General features: G+C 37.9%; 1 protein-coding gene and 1 non-coding gene across 2 annotated transcripts; both read left to right on the forward strand.

Annotated features, from left to right (window-relative positions):
- Positions 1-647: 647 nt before the first annotated feature.
- LOC133870354 (exocyst complex component SEC5A-like) lies at positions 648-27369 on the forward strand. The gene is made up of 21 exons (XM_062307452.1): positions 648-1281; positions 6988-7139; positions 7585-7679; positions 10277-10471; positions 10670-10797; positions 10898-11056; positions 11956-12060; positions 12556-12630; positions 12972-13109; positions 13215-13406; positions 18295-18438; positions 18763-18889; positions 18968-19178; positions 19918-20033; positions 20122-20356; positions 22217-22310; positions 23957-24034; positions 24160-24216; positions 24347-24496; positions 25572-25784; positions 26892-27369. The coding sequence occupies exons 1-21, from the start codon at positions 883-885 to the stop codon at positions 27123-27125; spliced, it is 3297 nt and encodes a 1098-aa protein (XP_062163436.1). The 5' UTR covers positions 648-882; the 3' UTR covers positions 27126-27369.
- On the forward strand, positions 12194-12297 carry LOC133872132 (small nucleolar RNA snoR80). Its single transcript, XR_009900976.1, has one exon. It is a non-coding gene; the product is annotated as a small nucleolar RNA snoR80 (small nucleolar RNA).
- Positions 27370-27602: the final 233 nt, after the last annotated feature.

Here is a 27602-nt window from a genome sequence, read left to right on the forward strand (position 1 = left end):
CCCCCTCTTGTGTGGACATGTAAAAATAAAAATAAGAAATAGTTAGTATGTTAACTAATACACACACATATAAATATTAAGTAACATATATTACTTAATTACTAATATATATATTTAAATTTATTTAACTCATTTTTAGTATAATATATATATATAACGAGTCAGACTAACGAGCTAGGCGAACAATCCAATCGAGCTTTAAATGAGCTGAGTTTGCGAGCCTCTATCGAACTTTGTCAAGTGAGTCGGATATATATTACTTATTGATCAAGCAGGTTTCTATAGTAACGAGCGAATTTATACAATTTTGAACTCGAGTTCAGATCAGGCTAAACTAAGTAAGTATTGAACGAATTGTCGAATAGACTAATTTATTTACATCCCTATTAAATAGTCATGGCCGTTCGATGGGCTGCATTACCATAGTATTTTCAATTTTTCTTAAATCCTGATTAATCGCTAGTCTTATCTTTCTTCGTAGACAAGACATTGGTAAAATTGTTATAAAAAACAAATGAGAATCGATGACATCTATATGCTTATATGCGCGTTATTAATTCAAAAATTTAAAGATCCCGATTAATCACCAGCAATATCTTTCCTTGGGGCCAATGGTAAATTGATATGCGTGTAAGTTGTGTAACCTCAAAACAAAACGTCCTCCCACCACCAAATTTGCTTTCTCACAGAACCGGCGCGTGCCGCTTCCGTGCGACTTTTCTCTCCCGGCCTGTTCACGAACACGTTGTGTGGAAATTGGAATGGTATAATGTGTATTAATTCAAAATTTCAAACGTCATTATCAGATCTATAATCCATGAGAGGCTGAGATAAACCCTTCCAAGAACACAAAAGGAAATCAAATTTAGCAGAGAAAAGAAAATGTCAAGCGACAGCGAGGACCTGGACGAGGACGAGCTTCTCCAAATGGCTCTCAAGGAACAAGCGGATCGAGATCTCAATTACAGGAGGCCTCCTGCGTCCAACAATTCGAGGAAGCCAGTGGCGAACTACGTGCAGCCTCCTGCGCCGCCGAAGAAGTCCACGCCTCCGCCCAATTCTTCGAATCCTAGGGCTGTGGCGGCGGGGAGGAGAGTGGTGGAGGAGGACGATGACTCGGAGGTGGAGTTGCTCAGCATTTCCAGCGGCGACGACGACTCCACCACCAAAGATGATCGTCCGCTTCACCGAGCTGGTGGCTCCAGTGCTCGAGCCAGGGAGGATGATGCCGCTTGGGACGGCGACGAACCTGCTCTCTGGAAACACGTCGACGACGCCGAGGTTGGTCAAGAATGAGATTTCAATTCCGATCTCAGAATTTTCTTTTATTTATGCCTAATTGATTCTGATAATGTTGCTGTTTAAGAATGATGCCTTCTTGCTTAGTTGGAAGATTCTAGTGGTATTCGCTATTGCAATTGTTTACTTGAAGCAGAGAACTTAGATGAACTGATTGTGGTTTAGATTAGTTCATGAAGCTGAAAATTGACTCGGAAAATTATTTTTGTTCTTAACTAGTATGAGCCTCTGTGGATTTCTGTTCCATGCTAAATGAGAATGCATTGTTCCACTGAGTTTCTTTCCTTTCCTTTTACTCTCTCTTTCTGGTACTTGTTTTTACGATTGCGGTATTTTGAACATAAATTTAGACTTGAGTTATAATCACCAGTTGAAGCATTTAGAATTTAAGGTTGAACTGGATTATAAGTTGTCATCTACACTGAAGCATCTGTGTGAATTGGTGCAAAACCTTCAAGGCACTGAGTGATTTTACTATTATTTATCTATTTATTGCGTTCATATGCGTTTTTAACAGTGGAGCCTGTGATCTCATTTCTAGAAGAATGAACTGGTGCTGGAATTGATTGAGTTTGCAGAAAGACCCTGTTCAGTGTCCGCAAATCCAAAGCAACCTCTTATATAGTCTCATTTGAAATAGATTAAATCGTTGATCATTCATAGTTAGATCATTTGGCACTTGACTTACTTTGGACATCTGAGGTGCACTTGAGGCATTCTTATAACCTCATCAAACTTAGGTGATGTGGAATAAACTGACATATTAGGTTTCTTGATAAGTGCTTGAAGGCTACTTGAATGTAAGGAAACGATTGAATCTTATAGAAATTTGATGGCTGTTTGGTGTTCAAACAGTGAATTGAAGGAGAAAAAGAAAAGAAACAGCCTAGGCAATCACTCCAAGGTTTCCTAATCAATCTCACACCCTCAAAGTTTTAAGAAAGCTTCTGTTTTTTTTTTTGTTAATAAGTAATAATTTTATTAGAAGCGCAGATGGCGCATATCAAGTACACATGAAGTATACAAGAAAGACACTTAGCTAGGTAGAAGAAGAAGAACAGAAGTCCACAATAGTTCTTGTTTTTCTAATTTCCTTTATGATATTTATCAAGAAAATTAGAAAAACAAGAACTATTGTGAGTAACCATCCAAACACAAAGAGACTTGAACATGATAGGTTTCAACTCTAACACCATTTTCTCACAATATTTGAAATTTCAAGCATTGCTTTTTCTCCAATACACCACATTTTTTTTATAAGTAATTTACTCTCATTGAAAAGCGCAGAGGGGCACTACCTTGGTACACAAGAAGTATATAAGAAAAACCTCTATTCAGTAGAAAAAGAAGAACAAAGGTCCAAAAAACTAGAAAAACTAGAGAAAAAAGTAAACAATGATGAGTTGCTATCAATATGAAAAGGGAGTTGCAGAAAATGTTTTTCAGCTCTACCAATGAATACTCTATTTTCTAAGTTCCGTGCATTCTGCTCTCTCCAAATACACCACATTAAACATTAAGGAGCCAACCTCCACACTTCTAAAATGTCACGACGTCCCACTTGAACTCCCTAACTCATCAACAACACTCACATTTCTAGGCATAACCCAAACAACACTAAACAAACTAAAAAGAGAGCTTAACTCTCTTGCTACTTCACATTGAAGAAGAAAATGATTAATAAATTCTCCAAATACACCACATTAAGTACAAGGGAACCATCCTCAAACTTCTATATTCCGGTTGTAACCAAACCAACCTCTCCAACTAGCCAACAACTCTACTACCTGCTAGGGCATGACTCTCTATGACACCCCTGTCCCACATTGAAAAGATGAGTAGCCCCATATAAAGTGTGTAGTCTATAAAGATAGTCACGAGTTTTAAGTCCCATATTGCTTAGTTGGTATGTGAAACTGGGCTTTATAAGGGATTTTAAGGAAACTCTAAATTGACTAGTCCTTTTAGGGTGATAGTTGTAACGACCCACCCCAAACGACACAATATTGTCCGCTTTTGGCTCTCCCAAATCATATTTTCCAGGAGGTCACTCATCCTGGTACTACTCTCACAGAAGCACGCTTAACTGCGGAGTTTTGATAGGTTAATAGCCATTACGGCTTTAAAACGCGTTGTGTCAAGAATGGTGCATTTATATATATATAAGCACATTCCCATTCTCATTTCATTCTCATTCTCAGGCGATGTGGGACGTCACAATCACCCCCTCTTGGGATCCAGCGTCCCCGCTGGCGACCCTTATGGGATCACTACATTCTTGGTGTTCCAGTAAGTGCTCGCTGGTGACCCTCATGGGCTTGTGCACGTTCTCCCTATCTCAGGCTGAGCAATGGCTCTGATACTATTTGTAACGACCCACCCCAAACGACACAATATTGTCTGCTTTTGGCTCCCCCAAACCAGACTTCTCAGGAGGTCACCCATCCTGGTACTACTGTCGCAAAAGCAAGCTTAACTGCGGAGTTCTGATAAGTTCATGGTCATTACAACTTTAAAATACGTTGTGTCAAGAAGGGTGCGTTTATACATATAAGCACATCTCCATTCCTAGGCGATGTGGGACGTTACAATAGTGCAGATGTAGCTAGCGCTTTTTCTCGGATTGTTACATTCTACCCTCTTCCCCTCTCTAAAAATAAGGAAAATAAAACCTACAACTATCTAGCAACTTTTGCAACATCCCGGTCTCATATTGAAAAGATGAGTAGCCCACATATAATGAGTAGTTTATAAAGACACTCATGGGTGCTAGGTCCCACATTTTTTACTTGGTGAAACTGAGCTTTATAAGTGATTCTAGGAAAGCTCTATATAGACTACTCATTTTGGGGAGATAACGCAAATATGGCTAGCGCTTTCCCTAGGTCGTTACCAATGGTATCAAAACCACCTAGTAACGTCATGTGATACTGGAGCATATATTACGTGGCCTTGACGAAGACATCAAGGGTTTAATGGGGGAGATTGTAACACCCGAGTCCCATCTTGAGAAGATGAGTAGACCACATGGAGTGAGTAGTTTATAAAAATACTCATGAGTGCTAAGTTTCATATTGCTTGCTTACTTACTAGGTGAAATTGAGCTTTATAAATGATTATAGGGATGCTCCAAATTGACTAGTTCTTTTGGGGCGATAGCGCAGATGTGGCTAACACTTTCCTTGGGTCATTACAACTTTGCAATGGAGTAGAAGATGATCAGTGGATTCCTTGCTTTTCTTCCACATGCAACACCAATCCATTACTATGACGTGCCTTTTTCTCATGTTATCTAAGGTCAAAATCTTCCCTAATGCTACCATCCAAACAATGAACGCCACTCCAGAGAGAGCCTTATATATTAGGTGAAACTGGGCTTTATAAGTGATTCTAGGGAAGTTCCAAATTGACTAGTTCTTTTGGGGTGATAAAGCAGATGTGGCTAGTGCTTTCTTTGATTCGTTACAACTTTGCAATGGGGTAGAAGATGATCGATAGATTACCCGCTCTTCTTGCACATCCAACACCAATCCATCATTATGACACGCCTTTTTCTCATGTTATCCAAGGTCAAAATCTTCCCTAATGCTACTGTCCAAACAAAGAACGCCACTTTAGAGGGAGCCTTATTTATCCATATGCTCTTCCAAGGAATGGGAGAGCCAGCGTGATGGCTAAACGCATGATAAAAAGATTTGACTACAAACGTCCGCCTTTTGGAGGGGATTCAACAAATTTTATCCTTGCCACCTCTTCGCAATCTAAGAGATAACAACAATTTTAAAAAAAGATGAGACCACTTCCACATCTTAATTGTGCAAAAATCTAATAAAGCTAATATTTCACTATAAGGTGTCATTAGAAAACTGCAGAATATCTGCCATCAAGGTCTCTTTAGAGTGAGTAATGTTAAACAACACTGGGAAAGTTGCCTTCAATGTCTGATTACCACACCACACATCATGCCAAAATCTGACTTTATCCCTATCTCCCACCTCAAATCTCACAAATCTAAAGAACATCCCACACCCCCTCCTAATGTGTTTCCACACCCCAACCCCGTAGGACCCAAAAATCTCATTGAAGCACCATCCTACCCACATGCTACCATATTTAACTTTCACCACCGATCTCCACAAAGCTTCCATCTCTGTCGCATAATGTCAAGTCTTTCTTCTATTCCTTGGCTTGCTTTGAAGGTACTCGCTTCCCTTGGAAGATTGCCTGGCGGACTCAAGCTCCTTCAAGGGCGGCCTTTTTTACGTAGTCAGCAGCTCTTAGAAAGATCCTCATCTTGGACAATCTCAGGAAGCGCTACATTATCGTGATAAACAGATGTTGCATGTGTAAGAAGACTGAGGAGTTTGTGGGCCATCTTCTTCTACATTGCGATGTGGCTTCTACTTTGTGGAATAATCTTTTCAGCCGCTTTGGAATGTCTTGGGTTATGCCTTGAGGAGTTTTTGATCTGCTTGCTTGCTGGTGGTCTTCGGGTAGGCTGGGTAGTGCTACGGTGTGGAAAATGACCCCTACTTGTCTCTTTTGATGCTTATGGAGAGAAAGAAATAATCGGAGCTTTGAGGATTTGTAGAAGACCTCGGAGGAGATTTTATCATTCTTTTACCACACTTTGTATATTTGGACTACGGCTTACGTGTCCCCTTTTTCATTTAGCTTTAATGATTTTCTAGCTCGTTTATCTAGTTAGGCGTTTCCTTTTTATATTCACAGTGTATTAAGGGGCGCCTTACACTTTTAATGAGATTGGTTTATTACTTATAAAAAGAAAAACAAAAGCAAGTTTCTAAAGACTAAGACATCTTAGCTGGTTTCTCAGTGGCATAGCACCATCCTTAACTGATGGAATTTTATTAAACTTAATCTCAGAATTTCTACATGAAAACCTTTATATAGGCTATTCCCAATCCTTTTCCTAAGACTCCTAAATAACCAAGAAAGGTAATTTAAAGAAGAACTAAAATCAAGTACGAAACTACTAAAAAAAAAATAGAAAATAAGTTTAAAACATAAAATAAGACTTGTGAGCCTTTGGTACAGCCAATTCCTGCAATTCTGAAAATTACCAGATCACCCATGATGTAATAAAACTTAAGAAAACTTAACTGAGCCAACAGCTTCCTGACACAAACAAACATAAATCTAAGATTAAAACCATAGACTAAGACTTCGTAGCATTCCAACTAGGCCACACAGAAAATAAAGATCAAAATTTCAAATATTTGGTTTTTAAGTTCGCTCTCCTGTGAGCTTCTTGTAGCCTGCATCACCTGTCCAGGAAAAGAGACCAAATCAGAGGGCAAATGTTAGGGTATTTCTCTTTTTGTTTGTTTGTTTGTTAAATATATGGATACTTCTTATCAAAAAATATATGGATACTTTGAACCTTATTGTTAATGTTCCTTCGTCTTTTTATTTCTGTTCCTGTAACAACCCCCCCCCCCCCCCCCCCCCAAAAAAAAAAAATCGATATCCAATAGCCGCTCAGTGGTATATATGGATCCTGAATTGAAGGCCTGAAATTCAGAAGTTTTTGGCATCCTTATATGAATGCCTTCCAAAGTACAACATAGTGTGCATTAGGATGATAGCTTTCTCTTTTAATTTTTTTGGGGGAAAAGTATTTATGAACCATTAATTTGATATCATATTGTCGTGCTTCTCTGGCAGCTTAATCGTAGGATTCGTGAAATGCGGGAGACAAGAACAGCACCTGTGGCTCAAAAATTTGAGCGAAAACCATCAGTAATAGGAAGAAAGGGGCTTAGCAGTTTACAGTCATTCCCTCGTGGCATGGAATGTGTTGATCCACTAGGGTTGGGGTAAAAATCTTCTGTGTAATACTTGTCTTGGATTACACGCATTTTTTCTTCTGGCCATCATGATTAATCTGTTAACTTTTTACTTGCCATTGTTTACCATGTTATCTCTGTTTCTAGTGCTTTCTCCCTTACATATCTTGCACATGACGGTTCTCTCCTTAATATATCAAGGCTCTGCTAGCTGCTTTACGTATGTTCAGCTAGCTGGATTTGCATTGATGTTTAAAGGAATTTGAACATCTTACTTAATTGTTGAAATCGCTTATTGTTGATTTTCCATTTTATGGCAGGACAGCCTACTTCGTACTGTTAGCTATTAACAAATTTGAATCTAATGGAATCACTGGCCCAATATTTTCCTTATAGTAGACTGAATTCAGTAGTTCTAAAGTTGTTCATCTCCTATTACTACTTCCACTAACTTGAGTTTGTTCTGTTCATACAGAATAATAGACAACAAATCATTAAGGCTTATCACTGACACGTCAGAAAGCTCTCCATCCAAGTTGGACAGAGATCCTTTGGATAGTAGCCTTCGTGGTACTACATTTTCCTTCCTTATTCCCATATTTGATGCATAATATGGAACTTTATACTATTTGCAGTCGAGGACGAGTACTGCACTTTTGTTTTCTTTTGCTTTTGGTTTCCTATTATGTTATCGTGGTCTGTAACTGAACTTCTACTCCCAACTAGCATATATGTTATTAAACAGTTTCATAAGCTGGATTTTTTTTAGTCGATTTTCAATATGCTCAAGACTGAAATGTTCATTGGCAGCGTATAGTTTGCATCTTCACATTTTGCTGCGTGATTATGAAAGTTTTGACAGATAGTGTAGTGCCTTCATTTCACATATAATTGCAGTCTAACTATTCAATTTCCTGGCATTTTGTTACCTTGAAAATTTTTGCCTTCTATGGAACTTAATTTTGGAGGCAAATTTTGGAAAAATGTAAAATTACGTGGAAGGGTTGGAAAATTGACAATTTAAGGGCCTAAAATTGTTAGTAAGAGCATATGGCACACATAAAGCTACATATACAAACCACAAGAGAAGCCCAATGAACGAGTACAAAAAGTTTGAGAACTGTGCAGAGTTGGCCAAGTTCATTGGTTGGAGGTACAAAACTACCTTGCATGCTGATTTTCAGCATAATCCTGGCCGAAAAGATTTTCAGCATATTACAGTCTTTCCTCTCTCTCTCTCTCTCTCTCTCTCAAAGTTTCTCTTCTTTTTAGTTTCATTTATTCTCCTATGCACTAATAAATTTGAAAATATTGGAATATGTGTTGTACAAAATTGTCTTATGTGCATATACATAAGTGAAGATCCGTGAAAGAGGTGTTGTGCTATGATATCTAAGAAAAACAATCTCTCTCCCTAGTGGCGGCACATGCAGGCGCGTCCTGCCATTTCTCGTCACTAGTGTTCTGGTTCTCTTGGTTCTTTAGCTTTACTGGATTTGGGCGGTCTCATGGTTATCTGGGATGATGTTCTTGACGTTGTCTGAGGTGCTTGCTGCTAGTTTTGTGTGTAAGAGTGAGTAGTTGTTAGCTTCTCCGGCGAAGGAGTTTGTGTTGCCTTTTCTTTTTTGGTGTGCTGCGATGGGTCTATCCAAATGGTTTTTCGTAGAATCAAAATCTTTCGAGTTTGCATTGGAAGGAGTCCCTGTGTTACATCTTTATGAAGGAACAGGGGTTTTATGTGTTCTGTTTCTATGGGTAAAGCTACGATTCTTTGGTTGTTGGCTGTCATGGAGGAGGTGACTGTTCAGAGATCTGCAAACAGAAGTGGCTGTTTTCTGGTCATTAGTGAATATGGCAGAGGAGGGCGGTGCAGCTCCATCGTTATTCCAGAGGGCCGAGAAAGGAAAGGTTGCTATGGCTGGGTGATCGAACTGCAAAACATTGCAGATTCCTTCGGTGTTTCAGACGGTGATGGACGAAGGGGAGGAACGGGTGGGTCTCCTCAGCCTTTGTTTGGCGATTGCCATGGTATTCCTCGTTCAGGGAGAACTTTTCATGGGTTTGCTTCAACAAAGATGGAGGCTCATTTCCGGTGTCCAGGAAGCCAGAGGCCATGCAATGCTATAAGAAGGCGCTGGTTGGTCGTACAAGAATCCATGCGCCCAACAATGACAAGGCAGGAATTTTGGTTCCTACAACCAGCTGTATGGGGGTATGAGTGAGAACAGTGCCAAATTTTGCACTGATGACGGCTGTCAGGAAGGATGCATGGCAGAAGGGGAGAGAAGGCTCCTTGGTTTTTGTCAAGACTTGAAATGCCAGCTGGAGCGTATGAGAGAGGAACTGGACCGTTTGATTAAAAAGCTGGATGTGGGCCTGTATCACTCTAGGATGGAAGTAGCACGGAGGTGGGCCTGGGCCACACTGGGTCTGGTCCTTTTAGTGAGCCTGTGTCAGAATGTGGCCCAATCCTGTGCACAGTGTCAGTAGATCCAAAACCCGTTATAATGGCGGGCCAATCAAAAGGGTTGAATTTTTTAAACCAGGCCCAACCGAAAGCCAAATCCATCTGGAGGATGAAAACGTGGGCTGGGTCGTTGCCATTCCGATTTTGGTTTCGAGTATAAGTGTGAACTCTCCTTCAAGTTTTCCCTCTATTCGGCTATCTGTTTGTCATGAACTATGATATACGAGTTGAAATGGTCTCAAAACTGCCACCAGTTCTTTACCAAAAGAGTGGGTGGCAGTTTTGAGGATCCACTTTCCATGTTAGCTGACAGAATTGATTACATAAGCATATTCTTTAGATGTGGAAGGATCACAATTCCCTGGAAAGTAGTTGGATATGTTCAAATGGTAGGTTTACTTGGCAGTTGATGGTGAACAGATTAGATTTCTCCCACAGGGATCTTTAGTTACAAATCTTTTATGTTATATTACTCTTTAATAGTTATACATGGTGTAGTGTGATTAATATTCTGTTGTTATAGTATATTGTAATGTACACTTCTATTAAGAGGAAAATGGTGGTTTTTATTTTCCCCTTTTTAGTTTTGGATTGACTTGGGAAGTTTTATATAGATGAATCACATAAATTAGATTAATAAATTTACCCTTCTGTCTATGTTCATTATGGTTGACATCATCTTTCATGTAAATTTTTGCAGAGAAGTTGATTTATTTCTCTGAAAAATTTGACGCAAAGCTGTTTCTATCCCGAATACACCAAGACACAAGTGCAGCAGATATGGAGGCTGGTGCTCTTGCTTTGAAGACTGATCTCAAAGGAAGGACTCAACAGAGAAAACAATTGGTTAAAGACAATTTTGATTGCTTTGTTTCTTGCAAAACCACAATTGATGGTATGCATCCATCACATGTCACATGGTTTTCATGCGTTAATTTTTAAGTTGACAGCAAACTCCTCAGACTCTTGTTGTGTGTGTGTGCACATGCACACCTGCATATATAAATGGGCGTGTAAAGCTTAAAATCCTAATTTTGGTGATAAATTGGATTGTTTCTTGATTTTGATGTGGAAAATTCTTATTCTTTACCAGATATTGAGTCAAAGTTGAAACGGATTGAAGAAGACCCTGAAGGTTCAGGGACTTCTCATTTGTTTAATTGCATCCAAGGAGTAAGTTTGCAGGCTAATCGTGCCTTTCAGCCTCTATTTGAGAGACAGGTTTGTAACATTTAAATTTGATTTGATCCGAAAGTTTAGTCCTGCTGATGCAACAATGATCACATATGTTGCATCTTTTTTTTGAATGGCTCTACTGTAGGCCCAAGCCGAGAAGATCAGGTCTGTCCAAGGAATGCTACAGAGGTTTCGAACATTATTCAACTTGCCAAGTACAATTCGTGGGAGCATTAGTAAGGGTGAATATGACTTGGCAGTTAGGGAATACAAGAAGGCGAAGTCGATTGCTTTACCGTCTCATGTATGCTAAAATTTGTATTTTTCTAGCAAGTTTGTTGTTAAGGCGGAAAAATTTCCGAGCTCTTTTTTTAAGCATTAGTTAATCCGTTGGTTGAAATTCAATCATATGTTTGTAAATTCTACTTTTTGTTTTATCATTTGTTATCCTTTTTCTTTTTTCAAAGTCTTTATCAATGTACACATGTTTCTCAAAATATATTCTCATGAAAAAACTAGATACTTGACTGGTTTTGTACAGCATGATTTCGTGATTCTGACAATTGTATACAAGTTTTAAGTTAGATGTTGTATCCCTTGATATGTGCTAAAATGAAGGCCTGAGTTTCCATTTTCTAGCTAACCAATAAGATGAGTCCATTCAAGTATGGTCATTCGTTTTTTTGGGCCCCCGGTCCACCCAATAGTTTCTCTTTCTATATCATCAATTGAATTATTGTTCGAAGTCAAGAATTCTCATCAATCCAACCATACTTATTTTTCCTATTTGTGATCAACGAATAGATCTCTTTACTTGTATGACTTAGATGGCTCATATTTCTTAGAAAGATTATTCGATTGTTAATCATATTTTGTGTTTCTAATTTTGAATGTTCTGAATGGTAGCATCTATGTTATAAAATGCGAAAATGTTGGCTGTTTCTTTTTTCCTATATTTTTAACTATTATGTAAGGCACCTCGTCTTAGATCATACTTTATAGGTTGTGTTATGGTTCTATTTCATTATTTAGTATCATTGTCTCAATATCTACTTTGGATGTAGCTGATTTCATCTTAGCAATTATTTCGGACAAAACAAACTTCATCAAATATTTGCATTCCCCTAATCTATAAAACCAATTGCTTGACAGTTTTCTTTTCCTACGGAAGTAAATATACTTATGGTTATAAGTCACTTTCAGGTGGGAATACTAAAACGCGTTCTTGAAGAGGTTGAGAAAGTGATGCATGAGTTCAAAAGCATGCTTTACAAGTCTATGGAAGATCCACAAATAGACCTCACAAATGTAAGCTTGTTTGGTCTCTTTTTAGTATTTTTTGACTATGTGCTGGTCATGCTGAACTGGACATGATAAGAATTAGAATTAACCTGAGGCATTCTACTTGTGCTTGGGTTCTTAATTTGTAGTGGTTATCTTTTCCAAGAACTTTTGTAATGGCTTGGGCGCTATACTTATCAGTGTGGCTATCCTGATGAATGGCTATTTCATTGCCATTTGATCCCAGAAACACCACATACATTTTTTACTTATAAAAAAGAAAAACTACCTTTTTTCAAGAATTTTTGGGGGAGGCCATGGCCACCCCATTCTCCTCTTCCACTTATGACTGATGACGTGTGTGCATTAAAGTAAGCAACAACTTGAAGCCAACATCTGGATACCATAATGTTTATATGCTTCCTATTCTTGTATCACCTTTATATGATCTTCATATGCAAAGCCAATTACTTGTGGCATTTTCTTTTTTTGGCAACTAAGAACTTTTGATGCTTCTTGTAGCTTGAAAATACTGTGAGGCTGTTGTTGGAGCTGGAACCCGAGTCAGATCCTGTGTGGCATTATTTAACCATACAGGTCAGTGAAGTCGTAACCTAATCTGTGTTGCTAGATTATGTTTAATGTATGCAAATAATGTTTAGGATTTTCTGCTGTTATTTGCTGTGGTGAAGAAGTCAGTTATACCATCTACATGTGTCGAAGTTTTTTCCTTCTTACAACACTCTATTTAACTTTTTAATACAACTTTACTAACCACTAACAACTAATAGGTTGCCCTGCCCTTTTTCCAACCAAATGGAGAAAAACAAGAAAGAAAATAGCCAACATGAGCCTTAGACTACTGTCTGGTGAAAATTACCCTAATCCGACTGTCGGAAGATTAACTTGCTTAATACTTGGCGTTGTCTCTTTGCCAGAATCACAGGATTCGAGGTTTGCTCGAGAAGTGCACCTTAGATCATGAGGCAAACATGGAAATATTGCAGAATGAGATCCGTGAAAGAGCTGTGTCTGATGCAAAGTGGAGGCAGATTCAACAAGGCTTAAATCATTCTGTAAGTGTACCCTTAAGAATAATCAATCTTATAGTGGTATTGGAGCAACCCAATTTATTAGTACTTAATAATGATGTTAGCTTTGTTTTGGTTTATTAAACTCAGTCAGATGTCGACTATTCTCTTACTCTTGAGAACACCAATCTTCCGGTAGATTCTCAGCCAGTAGACTTTGCCTGCGAAAAAGTTGATGCCCTGAGAGGAAGGTACATCCGCAGATTAACTGCTGTACTCATCCATCACATACCAGGCTTCTGGAAAATAGCACTTTCTGTTTTCAGTGGGAAATTCGCCAAGGTATTCTGAGCGTTTTATTTCTTCTAAAGCTTTGACATAAGATTAGAACCTAGTCGTAATCTCGGGTAAAAATTGTTCTTTAAAATTAGGTTTGAATAAAGGCATGATTATTTCGACTCATTTAAGATGAAATTTGTTGATTCTTTCCTGTTTCTTGGTTTTTTTTGGACTCTTTTTCTTACAATTTGTTTGCCAACACATCAATAAGTAAACAATGCAGCTCCAAATATGAGATTATGGGTTACCATATGATAGTATGCGTATGAATTGCTTCATTATTGTAGGTCATGGTTGCATTGAATCACATTATTATCCTATAACACTAGTAATTGGCTTATGGGCCAATGGTCTTTGGGCCAAATGGCATCTCCACATGTACAAGGAGGTGGAAGGTGAGATCATGAGTGTAATCTCATACAAGTGCAACTGTTCTATCTTCATCTTGGAAATAATGGGAAAAAAAAATCTTTAAAGCAATTGGCCGATATCATGATTCGAAGAAGATGGGGTTGAGAGGGTGAGTTTAAGATAGACAGCAGAAGATGCTGATTTCCTGCTCATAAATTAGAGTGTTTGTAAATAGCTCATCATTGTTGTCTCTAAAATCTTTGTTTTCAGTCATTCTAGTGGCATGGAGATAGATTTTCCAAGTGCATGCACCCTTATTGTTGCTCTCAAGTCTTGAAGCACTCGAAATTCTATTGATACTCTAATTTTGTTTGAGTACATATGGGACATACTGAGAGACTATTTTTGCAAGTAAAAACCTTCCAAAAGTAAGGTAAGTTAATATGAAAACCATATGCGATAAACGTTTCACCAGAAACCCTTGTACAGAATCCTTAAATGTTTTTTTTTTATATAAGTAATAAGTCGATCTCATTAAAAGTGTGAGGCGCCCCTTGGTACACTAGGAGTATACAAAAGGAAACGCCTAACTAGGAAAATGAGTAAGGAAATCAAGAAAGCTAAAAGATAAGGGGAGCACATAAGCTGTAGTCCAAAGATACAGAGTGTGATAGGAGGATAAAAGTTCCTCATGGGTCTTCTCCACGTTCTCAAAGCTCCGGATATTTCTTTTCGCTGAAACACTTAGAAATGTAAATTGGACCTAGAGAAGGCATATGATCACGTGAATTGTGAGTTTCTCTTATATTTGTTGGAGAGATGTGGTTTTGGGGGAGAGATGGTGAGGTTGGATAGCTCATTGCATTTCTACGGTCTGTTTTTCCATTATCATTAATGGGTCACCTTCGGGATTTTTTTAGTAGTACACAAGGACTTCAACAAGGGGGATCCTTTGTCTCCTTTATTGTTTGTGGTGGTGATGGAGGCTTTTAGTAGGATGATGTTTGCAATGGTGGAGAGCGGGCTTCTTTCTGGATTCTCTTTGGGTTCGAGAAATCATGAGGAAATGATAGTGTCGCATTTGTTATTTGCAGATGACAAGCTACTTTTTTGTGAGCCTTGTGTTGAACAATTCCTATGCTTGTTGCTTTGTTTTGAAGTGGTATCAGGGTTGAAAATAGATTTGTCCAAGTTTGAGATTGTTCCAGTAGGCAATGTAGGGGATGTGGAGGGCTTGGCTAGCATTCTTGGGTGTGGTGTGGCTTCGTTGCCAATAAAGTATTTGGGTCTTCCTTTGAGCGCTCATTATAAGGCATCCACTATTTGGAGTAGCATTATTGAGAAGATGGTGAATAAGTTAATGTTGATCAAAAGCACTCTTTCTAATTTACCCACATATTATTTGTCCCTCTTCCCTATTCCAGTGGGAGTGGCTAACCGATTTTAAGGACTTTCTTTGGAGAGATATTGGTGATGAATTTAAGTTTTATCTGGTGAATTGATCAAAGGTATGTACTCCGAAGAATTCAGGGGGTTAGGGGTGAGAAACACGCTTCAATTTAATTGAGTCTTGCTGGGTAAGTGGTTATGGAGGTTTGCTCTGGAAAGGGATGCATTGTGGAGGAAGTTGGTGGACATCAAATATGGTAGTATGAGGGGTGGATGGTTTTCCAAGGAGGTAGGGGGACCCTATGGAGTGGGAGTGTGGAAATGTATAAGGAGGGGGTGGGCTGGTTTTATGCATCATGTGCAATATCAGGTAGATGATGGTTCTAAAGTGTTGGTTTGGCATGATGTGTGGTGTGAGGAACTACCTTTGAAGGTCTTCTTCCAGAGTTGTTCACTATTGCATGTGGTAAGGATACGTGGGTGGAGGAGAATATGCAGATCCAAAATGGTCACATTCATTGGAATATTCTGTTTACTTGACCTGTGCATGATTGGGAGGTTGAAGTGGTATCTCGATTCTATGAGTTGTGCTCTCAAAAAAAAGGTATGTAGACGAGGATACAATTTGTTGGATCCCATCGAAAAGGAAGTCCTCTAAAGTGAAGTCTTACTATCATGTATTGTCTACTCATGTACGGTCCACTTTTCCTTGGAAGAGTATTTAGAAAGTTAAGGTTCCTTTGAGAGTGACATTCTTTGTGTGGACGGTGGCTCTAGGAAAAATCTTAACCTTGGATAATTTACGTAAGAGAAATATGATTGTGATGGAGTGGCGTTGTATGTGTAAGACTTGTGGAGAGTCCATTGATCTCTTATTCCTTCATTGTGAGGTTGCCACAAAGATGTGGAGTGCGCTTCTTCAGCTTTTAGGTGTTGCTTGGGTTATGCCTCGTAGGTTATGCCTCATAGGGTGAGCAAGTTGTTAAGAAGTTGGAGGAGATGGTTGGGCAACCGTAGTGCGTTGCACTTATGGAGGATGGCTCCATTGTGTTTGATGTGGTGTCTTTGGTGAGAGCAATGCACACAGCTTTGATGATTGTGAGAATGGTTTGCTTGATTTGAAGAAATTGGTGCTACAAACCCTGTATACACGGAAAGTGGCTAGGAATACGTAGCCTGTATCTACTTTTTCTGAATTTTTAGCTTTATGTTCTTCTTTCTCTATAGGTTAGGGGTTCTCTTATATTCATCATGTGGGTTATGCCCCTTTGCTCTTTGAATGAATATACATTGTTTATAAAATAAAAAAAAACCCTCTAGACAACTCAAAAATGAAAGTAAGAAAATGCCTTTCAAAGGACGAGATTCTGTTACTGGAATCTCTATAAAATATCAACTATTATAAGCAAGTATAAATAGAAGTGGAAAATGGAGGAAAACATAGAAAGATAAAGCAAATCCTAAAAAATTTAGAGTGAGTTTGGATAAGTTTTCCAATAGTGTTTTTTGCTTTGCATTTTAAAAAATGAGAACTATAAAGGACTCGTTTGGCAACACTTTTTAGGATAGGTAGCATTAACAAACAACTCAAAATATTCAAAACTATTTTTTCCTTTATGTCACATTACAACTAAAAAGCAAAAAGCACATTCTAAAAATCGTTGTCAAACAAACCTTTTGGCACCTATCGCTCGTGCACCGCTCCCTTCGGCGCAGAGGGGTGGAGTTCCATCCTCTCCATCCCCTGTGAGGGTGGAGGGGGTGGATCTCCACCACCACAGGGTGCTGAGGATATAGAGTTCCAACCCTGCCGCTCTCTGCAGGGGTAGACACCGGATCCACCTCCCCCACCTCAGGTGAAGGGGTGGCCTCAACCTTGTGGGGGCCAATCTCCACCTTTTCTTTTTCTCTGGAGGCCAACCCCCACTTGTAATTGTGCATGAAAGACTGAGCTGTGTATTCAAATGTGTTTTACACTTGTTATTATAAAACTAAGCATATATTTTCAAAACATTCTTTTATGAAAGTGGGGAAAGTTTTCTATTTTTATTTTTTATTTATTTTTTGTTTTTTTTAAAGTGTTGTATTTTAAAAAATGTTTTTGAAAACGAAAACTGAAATGTGTTTTATGTGGAGGTCAAATCTGACAATTTGTTCAGATAACTATGTCTGAAAAGTGTTTGCAGCGTTTAAAAAGTGAAAGTACCTTTTGAAAAGCCCAACCAAACACACTTTTAAGTTTGCTGTGCCAACTGCCAACTGAAGGGAAGTTCTTGTTGGAACACCATATATTCATTTGAGTGCCTTACCCTTAATAATTTGCTTAGTTGTTGAATTAGATTTTCTATAACTCATCGTCTGTAAAAGATCTTTGTTTTTATGCCTTTTGACAAGTAGGACTTAGTTGACATGGTTCTGAGACGCTTTGCTGTTCAGGTCAGTATGCTCTGTTGTTGCCTGCAGTCATTGGCTACCAGTATAGGTTATGTGAACTTTGTGTTTTGTGATAAAAAAAAAAAGGGCAATGGGTAGCATAAATTGTTGTGAAACCACATGCTTATCTAGTGTCTTTATCATTTGAAGCATTTGAACTATTCAGTTAAATTAAGGAGTCATTAGAATGCAAGGCAATAGACTGTATAACGGTATAATTGCGAACTCCATGCTTGTCTAGTGTCAATATAATTTGAAGCAAGTGAATAACTCAGTCAAAATTAAAGGAGTCACTGGAATGCTTAGTATCTGCAGAGGGTTCAAACTCAAATTGGCATAGATAAGAAGCTAATCAGAAAATCATTACTGTTATGGTAATTTTCATCCTTGACAGACTAGGATTTTTTTTTCGTAGCATTGGTGCTCACTTATATGTGATAATTCTTTTATACCATCCGCTTGAAATTTGTTTCTGCTTGAGCTACCTGAATTTGTGAATGGATTACACAAATTAGGCCTATTGCTTCGTAGTCTTTAGATCTTTATTGTTGCAGTAACAACTACAATATGTAGTTATGACAGACATTCTCTTGCTTTTGGTTTTATTTTAATGTTCTTCCCCTTCTGTCGTTATTTTTAAATAAAGATCCTCTTATATCTTCATCTCTTCTGTATGATGATTTTGGTCTTCACTGTGATCTGGATCTTATTCTTTCAGTCTTCTCAAGTTTCCGCTGAATCAAATTCTAACACTTCAGCAAATAAAACTGAGGACAAAGTTGGAGACAGGAAGTACTCGAGTCATTCTCTTGATGAAGTTGCTGGAATGATACGAAGTACAATATCTGTGTTTGAAGTCAAAGTGAGTATGGTGGCTGGACCATTTATGGTTGTGGGTTGAGATGTTAGTTTAATGAGCTACTTTAATGGTTGTGGGTTTGCATAAGTACTAGTTTGAGAATAATTTTATGAAGTGTCTGATTGTTGCAATAAAGATTGTTTATTCTCTGGTACTGCTTAGGAGTGCCAACTTTGTATATTTCAGCTGAAGCCAAAATTGGATTTAGATTTCTATTTAGCATTATTCTATGCCCACTCTGAAATTATTGTGGTAGTGCTTTATTATATCTTCCATTCAGCTCATATGTTTGGCAGGTGGTTCAAAACAAGTTTAATGTTGGTGCAGGTTCTTAACACATTTCGTGATCTTGAAGAGTCAAATATTCTGCGATCATACATGAGTGATGCTATAAACAAAATATCTAAAGCATGCCAAAGTTTTGAAGTCAAGGAGTCTGCTCCTCCTGTAGCTGGTATCTAGTCTGCCTGTTAATCTGCAATATGTTGACTTCTCAAAATTATTCTGAGTTTTTGTCTTCTTTATTTTATAGTTATGGCACTACGAACACTTCATTCAGAGATTACAAAGATTTACATTCTAAGGCTTTGCTCATGGATGCGGGCATCAACTGAAGAGATATCAAAAGATGAAACATGGGTCCCAGTATCAATTCTTGAAAGGAATAAATCTCCATATACAATCTCTGTCTTGCCTCTAGCATTCCGCTCAATTATGGCCTCGGCGATGGATCAGATCAACATGTAAGTCTCTGGATCATCTTATTGCTCAAGCTTTCTGAGCTTCCCAATGACCTGTTAGTCTGCATAACTTACTAAGTTACCTTGGAGGAGTTCAATCATATTTTTGTTTAGACGGAATGGGTTATCGGGTTCTATTTATTAATTAAGGCCCCCCCCCCCCCCCTCTCTTCCAAGAGAAACGAAGAGGATGTTGTAGAGCTCAATTGCTTTTTGAAGTATGGTAGGTCAGACTAGGATCGCCAATTACAGCTCAGTAAACATGAAAATAAATTTTGAAAGAGAATATAGAAATGCAAATGTATTAGCACCATTGCCTGCTCCTATCCTCTGGCTATCAGGCACCCGGCTCCTTCCGATACATTGGTAGTTTATTACCTCTGAATGTCCCGAGAAATGGAACATCATAGTTAGAGCAACTATAAATAAATAGGGAGACAATGGCGCTGATGCGCAATTACATGTCAAGTTATTAGTTCTTTTTATTTATTTATTGAAGTGGTGACTGAAATGTGTGATTTCATTTTTGAAGAATGTTAAAATGTCAGAAGAATATCAGTATTATTGGGAGGCAAGGTCCATGTTACTTTATATATCAACTGTATTCTCGATATTTGGTCTAAGCCAAACTATTTTGTTATATTAAACCTTCTTGCTTCTGGATTATGTAAGACATTCCATGGGAAAAATAATTTTCTATTATTGCAATCTTTTGGCTTTGTCACATGATTTCCTATTTCAGAATGATTCAGTCTTTGAGAAGTGAGGCTGCAAAGTCAGAAGATATGTTTGCGCAACTTCAAGAAACTCAAGAATCCGTTAGACTTGCATTTTTGAACTGTTTCCTGGATTTTGCTGGTATGATGGGTTAGCTCAAATTTATGTCCGTAAATTACTATTAAAAGCATGCTCAATAATGTTGCTTCCCTTTGTGCACATTAACCAGGTCATCTGGAGCGCAATGGAAGCGAGGTTGTCCAGAACAAATCAAGCAAAGAAATTCCACATTTACAAGATGGATATTCTCATGATTTAGAAGAAAAACTATCATCTGATCTCCCTGGGGGTGTTTTTGATCCCCATCAACAGTTGTTGGTGGTCTTAAGTAATATTGGATACTGCAAAGAAGAACTTTCTTGTGAGTTGTACAACAAGTACAAACATATCTGGCTGCAGTCTAGGTAGGTACTCAACTATTTTCTCCTTCCTCAGTTGAGAAATGTTAACTTGTCATGGAGGGATGTCCTTTGCATTGATTTTTGGTAGCATGAGCTGGAATAGATGCGAGCCCAGTATATGACTCAGATAAGCTGCTAGCCCAGCCCTACCCAGAAGATAATCATCTTGGGCTAGGATCATTCCAGGCCTAAGTGGTTCAGCCTAATTTATTTGTTTACCTGTTACTCATGTAAAGCTTAGGTTAAAGATTATGACCAGAATTAGAATGTCAGCATGATCATCCCCCATCTGTTGGTGTGTATTGACTCTGTGTATTATAGGATGAAGTAGTCATTTTGTTTAAGCCTTTCTGACCTCCCTCTGCTCTCTTGTAGAATTTTCCCTTGAGACCATCCTCAACATCTGATCCTCTGTGATCCTCCCTTTGCTTCCCCCCCCCCCCCCCCCAAAAAAAAAAAAAAAAAAATCCTTGTTTCTCCCTTTCCTTTCCCCTTTCTCTACTCTCTCTTGGCTTTATGTCAATGTAAAATATAGACAGTGAGTTCGATAATCGGATATCCCAAACAAAGGCTCTAGGCTAGGATGAAATCCAAAGTCAGCTTACTCGAGAGACTGAGGGTGCATTTGTGGTGTCAAATCTCTCCTTGGTGGGGAAAATAATGTAGTCCACTTGGGCCTCATATGGATGCAGAAAAACAATGTAGTCCATGGAATGTCCCCTCCTGATGTGATCCAGCTGGTGCATCATGCTAGAAAGCTTCATGGTGAACATCTGATGGCTTGGAAATCCGTCCCTAGGAAGAAACCAATAATTGAAAAGTGGTCGCCCCCTCCAAAACAGTACCTAAAGACCATTTTTGATGTGGCAATGGTGAGACCTTTTCTATGGGAGCTGCTACTTGTCGGGATTCATCTGGAAATCTTCTTTATGCTTGGACAAAAAAGTTCCTCCCAGGAAATCCATTTGTGGGAGTGGCTTGAGCTGTCCTACTTGCCATCAAACAAGTGGCAATGATAGGATTTAGTAAAAAGTCATTTTTGAGGGAGACTCGCTTGTGGTGGTGTCTGCATTCCTCAACCAGGAGTCACCTCTTGAGTGGTGTCTAGAGCCATTTATCTCTGAAGCTCGATCTCTTTAGTATGCCCCACTTGGTCTGTTTGCAAAGTTCACCACAGTACAAATTGGACTGTGCATAACCTAGAAGGCCCGCTTTCATTGATATTAATGGAAGCATTCCCATTAACTCCCTGCCCCTGTTATTGTCCCCATTAGCGATATTAACCCCCCTTAGTTAGTTTTGTCTACTTTCTTTTTTCTGTTTTTGTTTTGTTTTGTTCTTTTCTTTATTCTGTCATCTGTGTATCCATTTGATCAGGAAAAAAGAAAAGAAAAAAAGTAATCGTGTTGTTTGATTTGGTTGCATGGTATTGTTCTCTGGATTGAAGCACCATTAATTCAAATCTCTCCTTTGTGATGTGAAATGTGGCATTTCACCAATCCTCATATAGAGAGACCAGTTAACCCCAAGGGGTTGGCTGAATGTTCAGCTTGGGTGCTGAAGACATGTCTTTCGGAAAGGTTGGCCCAAGTTCTATCTTACTGCTTCCCCTTTGGTGGCCACCCATGGGGATTTATCTTAGTAATTGCCTGGTGCATGTGGGACAGGGGGACCAGATATACCTGGGTATTATTTGGTGCTCAAAAAGCCCTGGATACCTCTTTTGGAAAAAGAAAAGGATGCATTCCCCAAAGTGATTGATGGTTGGCTGTTGCTGTATCATTTATTCTAGAAAATTTGTGTATCCTTTTATGTTTATCCTAGTGATGCTCAATGACCTGCTTTCTTGCCTCTTCTTTTCAGGGACAAAGATGAAGGGGACAGAGACTTACAAGATCTAGTGATATCTTTCTCTGGGCTTGAAGAGAAGGTGCTTTCTCAGTATACTTTTGCAAAGGTATAGCTGAACATGCTTCTTCAATTCATATGGAAAAGTTGTTACCCACTGCCCCCAACACAATACACACAAGCAGATATGATTGTTCTCTTGTTAGCTTGTAGGCATTTCACTGCACTTGTTACCTGGTGAGGTAGAAAATGTAGTTCAGTTATGAAAGCACTTTACCAGTTGTGTGGAATAAGTACATTCACAGGTCCTTTGTGCAAGACATTTTTAAACCACATAAAAAAAGTAAAGAAGATAAAATCAACTGAGTTTCTGATCAAGACTATTCTGATAATCAGTTTCCAAGTGATCTTTATTGTCATCTATGCATTAAAGGTAAAAAGAAAAATGAATAAATAAATAATGAGAAAGTCAATGAAATCTGAAGCTCTGGGTGTGGGAGCTGTGGGGCTGGTTGTGTATATCGAGAAGTTAACAAGATGGTTGGCTGTGGTTGACTCTATGAATTGTCAATATAGATCATCCAATAGTGTACCGTAAAAGTTGTTTAGCTACTGAAAGAGAAATTTGCAGTGCCCTGGAATTGATTTTTTAGATTCAGTTCTCTCTTTTTTTTTTGATAAGTTATTTAGATTGTTCAGAAGTTATGATAAATGTGTACATCCACAGAGGTTATTTTTCTAATTGAACTAAAAAAGGAAAGAGGAAAACAATGTCTAAAGTAATACATCCAAGACACCATGTCACTGTTCAGCCAACAAAGGTGGAAATCGGCTACTCTTTAGGATCATAAAAATCCGTCTCTTTTTTACTAAACTTGAATATGAATTCAGAGTTACCAAGCATTGATATTTTTTTTATTATTATTTTAATGGGGACATAAATTGGGCTTACCTTGTACTCGGGAGCTGATATTAACAATTATGACTTGCATCTGAGCCTCCTCTGAAACCGTGAACCATCAAACAGCATAAATATCCATTTTAGCTGATTTTATGGTTCCAAGTGAATACGACCTTAACTTGAAAGTTGGTTTTGCACATAATCTGTGTGATGAATTGATTTTCACATTTCCAGTTTGAATTCTATGAGTGGCAACCAATTTTTGTGTGTGTGTGTGTGTGTGTGTTTTTGACACCTGAATTTTATAAATTGCACCAGAAAATGGCTAATTAGATGGTCTAAAATCATTGGTTCTTCATGCTTTTTGATTTTTCTTTTCGATAGAAGATAGCCTGGAATTTTTTTTTTTTTTTGATAAGTAATTTAAAATTCAATAAAAAGCGCAGAGGGGCGCAACCCTAATACACGAGAAGTATACAAGAGAGCCCCTAAACGGGAGGAACAACTAATAAATTAAGAAAGTCTACAAAAGTAGAAACACCTAGGTGGCAAAGATGGGGTGCTATCCATAGATAGCCTGGAATTTTATTTTATTTTAAAATATTGGAGATTAGTTCAAATTCTACTTTTTGTAGAAAATGGTTGCTACTGGAGACCAGTAAAATTGGATCAAATATATGATTTATCTTGGATACATGTATTTTTAGGGTAGAAAACAGGCTCAACTTTTTCTTGCTGGAAATTTTTTGTGCTCAATGTTCAAGCTGATGCAGATTGAATCTAAAAAATAACTTGCCATGGTGCTCTATTAAATATTTCATCATTTCCTGAACAGTTTTATGTCTTCCCATCAGGCAAATTTGATCAGAACAGCTGCCATGAACTATTTATTGGATTCTGGTGTTCAGTGGGGAGCAGCACCTGCAGTCAAAGTAAGAAACTAGTGAATTTTGTAATAATAGTAGTCTCTGTTTGTAATTTTCTTTTTCCTTCAAAACCTTCTTAGGCGAATAATACTGTCCCCTAAAGAGAACAATAAAATTCTGGTTAATTGCAGGGTGTGCGTGACGCAGCTGTGGAGTTGCTGCATACTATGGTAGCTGTTCATGCAGAGGTACATACTCCATGTCTTCTGGGGTACTTATGCTCCTTTCTTATTTTTATACACATTAGCCCTGATTAAATACCAATTCAGTTTGTTTACTCACTTGTACTTCTAAAATGAAATGTTACTTCATTTGCAGGTTTTTGCTGGTGCTAAGCGCCTCTTGGACAAGACACTTGGCATTCTTGTGGAAGGACTGATTGATACTTTTCTTAGCCTTTTCCACGAGTACAAAACCAAAGATCTAAGATCACTTGATGCAAATGGTTTCTGTCAGCTCATGCTTGAGGTAAAATATAGTTGTTCAACTTTCTTAACTGGAGAAGTCCTGAATCACACTGCTGATGTTTCTGAAATTTCATATCGCTGTAATCATGCACTATAACTAACAACAGTTTCTTCAATTTCCTGGGTGCCTGGAAGAATGAGGTTCTTATTATAAATATTCTTTCAAACTTCATGAATTTGACAAGATTTTGATGCTGTAAGCATTTCAAAGAAAAGTCAACTCCTCATCCCCAATAAACATAGAGAAAAGAAGAGAGGTTTGATGTGAATACCTTGCTTAAAGTGAATAAGAAAAAGTGTCACATGCATGGCAGAAATTATACTCCATTTAGTTCACCTGCACACCAGTGGCAGAGTTGGGATTTTTTCCATTTTTTTTTGGGGGGGTTTGGGGGGAGAGGGGCTATGACTTGGATGAGGGACAGTTTAAGTGCTTGGAGTTTACCTATGCATTTGTACAATATAACACTGGTTACCTATGCATACAGAATTTCTCATCATTATTAAGGAAAAAAAGAGAGGGCTGACTATGTCCACAATAAACAGAAAATTAATATAGGAATTATCGATGATCTTTCCCGTTATTTTAACAAAAAAAAAAACTTGCTAGACTTGATAAGTTGAAAATAAAAAACCTTACAATTATATCTATGGAACATAAACAAAACAAACAATTATATTTATCTAAACAATAGTACGTTGTGGGGTCTGAGATTTTGTTTTTAGGTTTTTTGTGGGGTCTGAGGTTTTTTCAGATTTTTGGGAGGTCATAGTATTATGGGGGGGAAGGGCAAAGGTGGAGCGGAGGGTTCTCCAAATTGTTGGGGGAAGGGGGGGGGGGGGGGGGGGTGTGGGGGTGCTGGACTTAGCCCCACACCTCCCTCTGCCCCTATCTGCAGCTGTTACATTCAAATTATCAGTACCTTTAAACTATTAAACTTTTTAAATTCGTTAGGCAACCTGTGGGTTTTGAAACTATGACCCTAACCTTCACCCACCTTTTTGGGGGGAGGAAGTACCGGTAAACTAGAGCTCATTGCTTAAATGATTAATTGTTTCATGTGTATCTTCTTCAGCTGGAGTATTTCGAGACGGTATTGAATCCATATTTTACACCTGATGCAAGGGAGTCACTGAAGTCTTTGCAAGGGGTGCTTTTGGAGAAAGCTACTGAGAGCATGACTGAGACTATGGAGAATCCAGGGCATCACCGCCGGCCTACTCGTGGAAGTGAAGATGCGCTTGCAGATGATAGGCAAGGGATGGCTGTGTCACCAGATGACCTGATTGTAAGAAACTTCTTCCGTATTTTTTTTTGTAACACGAGGACACTCTAAACAAGTTGACTTGTTCGTTATGGTTTTTTGGGCTGCATCAGATCTAGAGTAGCTATATAATCTTAAGATAGGTCTGGTATGTGAAATAGAACCTGCGCACAATCATTTGATTGCACTTAGCCTTGTTGTGGGAAATAGCTATTTCTGTGATTTTGGGAATAGGTATTACTAACGTGAGTTGTGGGAATTGCTATTTGTCATACCATGGAATAACTTAATACTGGTAAGACAACTTTTCTTTTAGATATTATAGAATAATATAAACAATCATCAATATGAATAAAAATATAGATTATAAATTTTATTTATTATTCTCATATACCACACTACTATTTCTTATTTATTTTATTATATGTATATTTGATTACTCTGTTATGTTAGATAAAGTAGTTCTATAAATCTTTATTATACTAAATAATATGTGATATAAAAAAAAATGATATTTTTATTGTGTTATATTTAATTACATACTATCTATTAAATTTAATAAATCATAAAAATATAAAATATAACTTACACATGAAAATATAAAATTTTAGACTATGAGATACAGTCTACTAATTATAAGTTATGTTCCATTGTTGCAACCAAACAAATGAATTCTCATACCTATGTTATTCCAATAATACTTACTTCTTAATAATACTAATTCCTATTTATGCTCTATTTTGACCCAGTGTACCAAATGTGTCCTGATGAATTTGTGGTATTAATGTTTGACTATCCTGTACACATGAACAAGGCCAGAATGCTATTATGGGGATCTCTGGGATTTAAACAACCTGGTTTCTTGTAGCTTATCCTGTGTCCTAATGAATTTATGGTATAATTTTTTGACTATCATGTACACATGAACAAGTCAGAATGTTTACGGGGATCTTTGGAATTCAAATAACCTGCTTTCTTATAGCTTAACAATTGGTTCTTGATATAGCTTAATGGCAGAAGCTGTGATAATGCCTCTGTACTACATCAATTTTTTTTTAATTTTTTTTTAATGTTTCTTGTTTTTTTTGTTGTTGGATATTTGATATTTTTGTGTTTCTTTGTATGCTTTAGGCTCTTGCACAGCAGTGTAGCTCTGAGATACTTCAAGCAGAACTTGAGAGAACTCGTATCAACACGGCATGCTTTGCGGAGTCAATTCCATTAGACTCGGTGCCGGAGCCTGCAAAATCTGCTTATGCTTCTTTCAGGGGGTCAATAGATTCTCCCAGCAAAAATTACAGAGGCACACATGCTACCGGATCACCGAGTTTCTCCAGGCATAGGCGTAGATTAAATAATTTGTAACCTCAAATTCTTGTTTATTTTATGTTCCTCATGTGTATGTGCGAGTGCTGTTTTGTAGTGCATGCGTTTAATTGAATGAATTCCATATTCTTTCCATTTGTATTTCCCGTCCCTATGAGCTTCTTTTCTTTTTCTTTTTCCTTTTTACTCTTGACAGACAATACACCACTGTTTGTATGCTATTTGTGCAGTAAATAAGGCATTTTTCAAGGATATGTTGATTAAAATGAACATTTTTATGGCATTTTTTTTTTATCACATGCATTTAGTTTCTTGGCAGAAACAGATATCTTGTTGATATCTACTGGATATTATCCATGGTGTATGGTTGATTACTTTATTAATCTAATATATTTTCAATATATCAGTCGGTAAAGACTGGTATTTGTTTTTGGTTATGTTTTGGGTGTTTTCGATATCATTTCTCATCTGTAATGCGTTGATAATATAATATGTAATGTGTTGTGTATAAAGAGT

The sequence above is a fragment of the Alnus glutinosa genome, chromosome 6 (assembly GCF_958979055.1).
Source record: "Alnus glutinosa chromosome 6, dhAlnGlut1.1, whole genome shotgun sequence".
Taxonomy (NCBI): domain Eukaryota; kingdom Viridiplantae; phylum Streptophyta; class Magnoliopsida; order Fagales; family Betulaceae; genus Alnus; species Alnus glutinosa.